At 35.9% G+C, this 8,578-nt stretch overlaps 2 protein-coding genes across 2 annotated transcripts; one reads left to right on the top strand and one right to left on the bottom strand.

Annotated features, from left to right (window-relative positions):
- Nucleotides 1-387: 387 nt before the first annotated feature.
- Nucleotides 388-5,910, top strand: LOC114713139 (U-box domain-containing protein 34). Its single transcript, XM_028897728.1, has 9 exons — nt 388-656; nt 1,590-1,711; nt 1,787-1,902; nt 2,060-2,187; nt 2,368-2,651; nt 2,736-2,834; nt 3,257-3,685; nt 4,268-5,020; nt 5,271-5,910. Exons 1-9 carry the CDS (start codon nt 503-505, stop codon nt 5,451-5,453), a joined length of 2,268 nt encoding a protein of 755 aa, XP_028753561.1. The 5' UTR covers nt 388-502; the 3' UTR covers nt 5,454-5,910.
- Nucleotides 5,911-6,049: 139 nt separating this feature from the next.
- On the bottom strand, nt 6,050-7,995 carry LOC114713140 (uncharacterized). The gene is made up of 5 exons (XM_028897729.1): nt 7,895-7,995; nt 7,298-7,442; nt 6,935-7,018; nt 6,637-6,840; nt 6,050-6,380 (listed from the first exon to the last, which is right to left on the bottom strand). Exons 1-5 carry the CDS (start codon nt 7,946-7,948, stop codon nt 6,286-6,288), a joined length of 582 nt encoding a protein of 193 aa, XP_028753562.1. The 5' UTR covers nt 7,949-7,995; the 3' UTR covers nt 6,050-6,285.
- Between the last annotated feature and the right edge of the window lie 583 nt (nt 7,996-8,578).

Below are 8,578 nucleotides of genomic sequence, written 5' to 3'. Positions count from 1 at the left end.
TATCTGAAATGTGGAAATTTTAATAAAATTTAAAGGTTGTAGCATCCATTTTGCTCTAAAAAAATACTACCTCCGGTCCTTAATATAAGACCCTATTTTATTTTTATTTTAGTCCTAAATATAAAACCTCAATCTACTTTATCTCTCATATTTATACATTTTTTCCAAAGTAGCCCTTCTAACAATGATAGTTCTAACCAATACACTTGATTAGTAAGAATATTTTAGGACAGATAACACCTATTTAAGACAAATAACTAACTCAACTTACTTTCTTAATTTTCTCAAATTAGTGAACTGGCTCTTATAATTAAGATTGTAGTAAAACCAAAAGAGAAGTCAACTGCAGGTCAAAATGCATTTGGTTATAGTTTGCGAACTAAAAAACAAGTTTTCTGATATTCGATCTTCCAGTTTTTGCTGCAAAATTTGAAGCCTTTGACGAAGAAACAAGTTCCGACGAGTTGACCACTCTACAATCCCTGGCCTTGCCGGCATAGGGATGAGATCAGTAGCCGTTGCTGTCAACGGCGGCTCCAGCGCTGGCAGGGGTAGCCGGCGAGCCGTCCAGTGGGCGGTGGAGAATCTTATGCCTCAAGCCGATAGGTTCATCTTAGTTCATGTTATGCCCCGAATCGCTTCAATCCCAACACCATGTATGTAACTGATTTATGCCTAATTCAACAATAACTCAATCTTCGTAGTTTTTTGTCCCAGTAGTCAAGTTTGCTCCTGTATAATTTTTGTATAACCAAACAATTCCTTTTGGTTTTGTGCTGCGAATTCAAACTGCATATCTCTAGAGACAAAAGGGTTTCTTTTTTTTTTTCCTGAATTTTTAAAGACATCTCTTCATTTCTTCAGACATAAGCAATCCACTCTCCAAACTTGAAAATGAGCTAAATTTAAGTCTTGATTATTAATAAAGTTGTTTTCAATTCCTTCAACTTCTTATCCATCGAAATGGTCATTAATTGCGAAGCATTTTCGTCTTGAAGAGAGAATCATGAAAATTAAGAAAAGCAGGTGGGAGGTTAGAATAAGTAGTTCAGCCGGTAGCGTGTTATTAGCTCGAACAATTATCTGGACTAGCCATGACAAATTGAAGTAATTTGCTATTTTCTAATTTTGATATGTTTTTAATTAGAAGTTAAACAGTGCACAAGTAGACAGAACGTTCCATTTCTTATGATTCTGAGGCCGATGGGTTAGGCAATATCAAACTATTTGAGTATTTTTCTTAACAACAAAAGCTTTCAACATAGACATAGAATCAATGCCCTTGTGACTAGGTCTAGATCTTGATTCTTATAGCACTTCTTGCAATTCTCCAGCGACGCCAAGCATAGTGAGCATATAAGAAATTGCTTCTTTCTGATAGATTTTAATCAGAAAATAGAAATTATGATAAAGCTATCCATTGGCCTAATACACTGAACCTCAAAAGTAATCTATAGTTCTAAACTGAACGCAGCTTAAGACAATCACATGATTTAATACATTTTTGCTTCAGTGAAGATGTTTTAGAGGTCACTGGAGACCCATACTGAAAACTAGTGCATTGATATTGTTGGATTTTCTGATGTTAGCTGGAGAGTGTATCCCTGTTATGGATCTAGATGCCCATGTGGCAACAGCTTATATTCAGGATGTAAAGGAGAAGTTCGAGCAAATCTTTACTCAATTGAAGAAACTCTGCAAAACAAGCACAGTGAGTACATATTCTTGTCTTTATCTATTGCCAAGACTGCACTGCCAGAGAATTCATATCCTGGAAATGTCGTAGGTTGAAACCTTGTTGCTGGAAGATGACGATCCTGCAACTGCACTACTTAGATATATATCAGAATCAGAGATTCAAATATTAGTGTTGGGAACTGGCTCTTCAAATTTTATAACAAGGTGCGCATCTTGAAAACTTCGTAACATTAAAATATGCAAATTCAAATTTTGAATTTTTATTACCTTTTCTGTGCTAGTGAGTTACTAGTACGTATGATTAAGAAAATGAGTATTCTTTTCATATACTTCCCCATAAATTCCATTTTTATTTTGTCAGGAAGCTAAAAGGACCAGGGATACCAACAACTGTTCTAAGATGTGCTCCTGACACTTGTGATGTATATCTTGTAGCTAGAGATAGAATTATATCAAAATTAGGCGATTCTTCATCTTCACCCTCACGTGGTATGGCGGAAATGCTTCCTTTTTAGCAATATCTGCTGCTAAGTCATAAACTCTTGAATGTGTCCACTGTCCACTTTACATTAATTTTCAATCATGCTTTTTGTAGGTTTGGGGTCATGAGTATATATATTAGTAGAGGCAGTTGTCAAGATTCTGACTCTCTCACTTTTCATCTGACAGAGAGCAGCTCAAGGTACTCCGTGTCTACACAAGGGAATCCAGGACATGTCGATGCTCAAATAACAGGACTTAATTCTTCCACAACGGGACTTGAATTTCTTGCAAACAGAATCCCATCAATGTCAGTCTCGGAGTGGAGTTTCATAGGTTCTCAAACATCTAGTGCTGCAAATTCTCTTAAAAATCTCACTATAAACGAAGGCAATCTAGAAAGCTTTAGAGATGATGCTGAAACTGCAAGCATCCACTCATTTGATTCCACGGCTTCTGCACAAATTGAACAAGTAATGTTTTTAGCCTTCCTGTTAGTATGATACTTGTGATTTTCCTATTCAGAAATGGTGTTCACATGATATTTACATATGCAGCCAGTCTTGCAAGAAATAGAGCAGCTGCAGCTGGAGTTACGGAATACTGTTGCCATGTATAAACAGTTTTGTGAAGAGTTGGCTCTCTCTCAAAGTAAGGTGAGAGTTTGCTAGTTTTATTCTAATTGTGACTTTTTGTGGGTCTCAAATTTAACTAACCTTATTTTCCTTTGTTATCAATTCTTAAGTTGAAGATTAATCAACAAGTTTTAACGTAAATATATGTTCTAAGTAATTACTTTACAAATATTTTCTAATTTTTGGACAAGGTAGACCTGACAAGGGACCTGAAGAATTCAATTTCTCAGAAATGGAAAAATAGCTCGTAAACTTTCTTATGTAATAAGACTTCAATTAAAGTTTACTTATCTGAAAGCCACAACCATGTCTGCTTCATTGTGGCAAGGTTGCCGGAACTGGAGTTCTATAATAACTAGGAGCTTGAAATACCACATTTTTGTGTCTCAAAATAAACAGCCTCACGGCTTGTTCTTACATCCTCTCATGTGTGTGCTCTGTAGGTTCATTTACTTTCAGCTGAATATCTTGAAGAATCAAGAAGAGTAAATGATTCCCTGAAAAGAGAGGAGGCTTTGAGAAAGATTGCTGCTGAAGAAAAAGAAAAGTATTTGAAAGTCATGGAGGAACTTGAGGAGGCAAAAATGAAGTTTGCAAAAGAGTCGTATGAAAGGCAGATGGCTGAACTTAATGTCCTCAAAGAATCTGTAGAAAGGAAGCGGATAATTGATACATTGCTCTCGAGTGACAAGAGGTACAGAAAGTACACTATGGACGAAATTAATGAAGCAACAGACAACTTTTCTAAGGATCTTTTGATTGGTGAAGGAGGTTATGGGAAGGTCTATAAGTGCAGGCTCGATCACACTACAGTAGCTGTAAAAGTTCTGCACCAGGATGCAATTAACAAGAAAGAGGAGTTTCTGAAGGAGGTTTTCCTTTCTCCTTTGAATTACTTCCTTATGAAGTGAGATTGATTGTGCTAACGTTTCTGTGCCAAGTTGAATTGGTTTTGAATTGTCATGTTCATCTGATGAAGTTCTTCATTCTTTTGATATTTCTAATGGGTGAACAGATATGTCTTATTATCAGACTTGATATAGGCAAGCTTCAGTATCTGATTAGTTTGAGAACTTTCAAAACTGGCAAGCTCACCACCAGAAGAGGAAAAGTTTTTATCCATAGATAGTTGCCAAATAGCTCCTCCTTGACTCATCTTGAATATTATTCCTGATGTTTTTCTTTCCAATTTGCCGCAAAAGCCCATGCTCTAATTCTAACCATGTATAATAATAATGGCAATCCCATATATTAAACTGACCTCTTGATACCTTGCTGGTTTATAAATTATTTAAACACTCATATCTGTGCTCCTTTACCTCTCATTGTTCCTTGTTTTCTAAACAACTGATGTGGTTTATAGTATCTTCAATGCATATTGCACTTTGTTCCCTTACTTTTTACAGTAATCACGTGGCTGGCATTCCTTTTGATTGTTTCCCCTTTTCTTGCAGGTTGAGATTCTAAGTCAGCTACACCATCCACACATGGTTTTGCTGCTAGGAGCTTGTCCTGAAACTGGCTGTCTTGTTTATGAATACCTGGAAAATGGAAGCCTTGATGACTACCTTTTCAGTAACAGTGGGAAACCCCCACTTCCTTGGTTCATTCGATTCCGTATAGTTTTTGAAGTGGCTTGTGGGTTATCGTTCTTGCATAATTCAAAGCCTGAGCCAATTGTTCATCGAGATATGAAACCAGGAAATATCTTGCTGGACAGAAATTATGTGAGCAAAATTTCAGATGTTGGATTGGCTAAATGCCTTTCAGACGTCATACCTGACAATATAACTGAGTACAGAGAATCTATGCTTGCTGGTACTCTGCATTACATGGATCCAGAGTATCAGAGAACTGGCACTGTCCGACCAAAATCAGATGTATATGCATTGGGGGTTATAACTCTTCAATTGATAACCGCTCGCCATGCACGCGGACTCATTTTGGCTGTAGAAAATGCGGTTAAAAAAGGCTCCCTCTCTCTTATTTTAGATAAATCAGCTGGAGATTGGCCACCAACTGAAACGGAAGAGTTGGCTCAAATTGCCCTGCGATGCTCGGCACTGAGATGCAGAGATAGACCAGATCTTGATACTGAAGTTCTTCCACTGCTCAAAAGAATCTATGATGTGGCAAATGCTACTGCAAAAGTGGGAAGAAATAGTAGCATGTGCCCACCAAGCCAATATTATTGTCCAATCCTTCAGGTAAAAGGTCCGCTCGTCTACATGATATGAGATTATAGCAGAAATTTTCACTGTGTTGACTTAACAGTTTAAGCTTTTTACATATATGGTCTTTGAAACCATTCATGGACATTTATTTAATAGTAATGAAGTTTTTCAGATGAAGTTGTTGTTTGGGTTGTCCTCATCGTATTCAAATACTTTTTGTTCTTTTTTTCTTTTTTTTGGATTTAGCTTTTTGTCTTTTTTCACTGTGACCTTGTTAATGTAGGAAATAATGGATGATCCACACGTCGCTGCGGATGGTTTTACCTACGAGTATAGAGCAATCAAGGCATGGCTCAGCAAACACAATGTATCACCTGTAACTAAGCATACAATGCAGCATTCTACATTGACTCCAAACCATACGTTACGTTCGGCCATTCAGGAGTGGAGATCACGACAGAAGTGAAGCAAAACCATATGGTGGTATTTGATATGTGAATATCTTAGTTTTCCAAGTATTTAAAACATGTTTTTGATCATACCAAATATGATAAATCCTTATGCTAAGATACACACAGACCAAAAGCCACGGGCTACAAGGGACAGAATTTTTCACCACACGTTTGAACTTTAGCATGTAATATTATTTGAGTGGCATAAAAGGGTTGCACCGTTCCAGAACATTATGGAAGCTGAGGTTTTCACAATTGTAAGGATGTAAATTGTCTTGTTTCTTTTCTTTTCAGTTGTAAAAAAAAAAACACATCATAGATATTTCAGGTATGTAAATTGTCCGATGGCCTTTTGGTTTTTCTGTTTCTAATCATTTTGGACTGAATTTTGTGTTTCTAATCTTGTCGAACATCTTCCCACGATTTCACTTACCACTACACATTGTCGCTCTTTTTTGGAGTGTCCTTAAATTGGAGGAGTTAATAGTATCTTTTTTCACATTTTCATATGCAACCGGAGTGCACTCCGTGCATTTACACATAACCTGAGATAAACTGGACTATTTACAAGCTTTTCAACAATGCATCTTCATCTCTATAGATATGTTAATATTAAAATATATTCTTAATATTCTGACCCAAAATGAAAAAAAAGATGTACTCTGAATATGATATCACTATGAAAAACAGCACCATCATACAAGATCAGCTAATACATTGATGCTGCTTCTGCATGGCAGGTTACTTGAGTAGTGTTCAATATGCGTAATCCTTTACATTACATATATGAATTCATCTGTACACTCATTTCTAGAGACTTTTTATCCAACTCAATAGCCAATAATATCAGACGTCTACTTGTGTAAATTCTAGAGCATTAGCATCTGGATCACGTGTGAAGATTGCTGGTCTTCCAGATTTGCTTAGTGTGTAAGGTATACCTGAAGTGTAAGAAAACACTCAAACTAAGAGTTTGTTTGGTAATCAGAAAAATAAATGAATTGAACAAAATGGTGATGAAGATGAAAAATGATCCTTATTTCCCTATGTATGAAAAATAACAAAAAGAAAAAACATAAAACTATTGAATAATGATTATGAAGATATAATAGACAGTACAAAAACTTCACAGCTAGGGGCCAAACAGGAAGACATGGTGAAGGGCAAGGTATTAAATTTAAACAAGGAAAGGAGTACCAGCTTCATCAAGGATTGTTTTCAGCTTCGACACATCCCGGATTGCGATGCATGTATGACGATCTCGACCTCCATGTTCAGGTCTTCCAGTTAAAGGATCAGGATTTGGAAGCTCCATCAAATGAATCATCTCAGAACCTACCCAAAGCCAAGCACCTCTGTATGGAAGCTTATCATGCGGCCTGGCTTCATTAATCTTGAGACCTGATTTGCATTGAAACCAGTTGTTGAAACAGTTTATTCTTGTCAAAAACAAAGTGTACAGAAAAAATATTAGTTAGAGAGCAAATATACATACCTAGCACGTTTTGGTAGAAGTCTAGTGATTTTTCCAAGTTCTCACATAAAATTCCAACATGGTGTACACTAACAACCCCATAATCTGAAAAATAACAGCAGCATGAATTGGATAAGAACATAAAATAGGAAAGGTAGGCTATATGCTTCCCTTTATGACTCAAATCTAAATAACAAGATGGATAAGGAAAATCTAGTCCGAAATATATTAATATCAGGAAATTAACAATAATTAGCATATTTTCCATTAGGTGCTTAAATAAAAATATAGCAGCAGTACGAGACACTATCTATTTGGAGCAAATAATGTGGTGTTCTGGTGTAAAAGATGACGGCGTGATAAAGGTATCCTTCAACAGCATACCCATTTCTTCGTTGGCGCGAACTGGTTCTTTCTCGAGCACATTTCCCTCAATCTGCTGAGCTTTCACTGACAAACTAGACACAGGACATCTACCAGTTCTTCCGAAAGCATGATCGAATTTCACTGGGAAGCTAACATAATTCGCCTACAAGAGAAGAGGAAAAGAGAAGAATAAGCCAGATGATTTAGAGAAGAATCAAGATGTTAAGAGACGAAAGGAAGAGAGGGAATCTGAAGAAAACGGACGTTAAATGAAAACTCTCTTTCCCCTTGTTTGAAGAAATTTTTCCCCACAGGAAAGTCTCTTCTCAAGCTAATGGATTACTACAGCTTAAGTTTCTTTAAGCTCAATTCTTCGTTCCGCATGATATTTCCCACAACACAAAATCAAATATTCCATTACCCTCTTCCTCTAACTCAAGACAAAGACTGTGTCATATTCATTCCCTAGATTCAAACCCTTTATTTCCCTGATCACAACTAGAGAACCAAATTCCCAATTTCCCAACTTAAAAGTCCTGTAAAACCTCAAATAACAAGCAACACAAGAGTTTGATGTATGCGAGATTGCGACATGACTGTAACTGGAAAAACTACCTTGTTAAGTTGTAGAGGAGAAATAAAGGAAGAAGCTTTGAGAAGGGAAGCCATGGTGGAAGTGCATTTGCTGAAATCTGGTGCGTGTTTTGTTTTATGAAGTCGGAATCAGACAAGAAGCCTCCAACGAGTGGACAGAACCCTTCTGCGCCTGAGGCTCACAAATTGCAGAGCGAAAAGGAGCCACTCGTATGGGGAATGGCGGACTAAATTAATATTGTAAATATCAAACATTTATGTGTTCATGTAATAAATACTAAGGAAAATCATATTGGAGGTACTTATACTTTTTTTCAATTTTCAATTTGGTATCTATGTGTTTTTTGTTCTTAACTAAATCTTTATTTTTCCTCTATTAACATCATTAATCCTTATGTAGAGACTAAAAATATCAATAGAACAAAGTTATAATAGCTAATGTTGCTAAAAAGATAAAATTAAATGTTTAATTAAAGGGAAAAAAACACATAAGTACCAAATTAAAAATTGAGAGAAAGTATAAGTACCTTCAATATGGTTTTCCCTAAATACTAAATACTTCCTCCTAATAAATAATTTATAGATATTTAAAAAATAATTAAACTAGTTATTTGTATATTGATTTCTATAAGATATTCTTTATTTGTAAAATTTTTACATTGATTTCTATAAGATATTCTTTTAATTATTTACATTGAAAATTAT

The sequence above is a fragment of the Neltuma alba genome, unplaced genomic scaffold (assembly GCF_004799145.2).
Source record: "Neltuma alba isolate B1F8T4 unplaced genomic scaffold, ASM479914v2 tig00011419_pilon, whole genome shotgun sequence".
Lineage (NCBI taxonomy): Eukaryota > Viridiplantae > Streptophyta > Magnoliopsida > Fabales > Fabaceae > Neltuma > Neltuma alba.
This window is presented reverse-complemented; position numbering and strand designations above follow the sequence as displayed.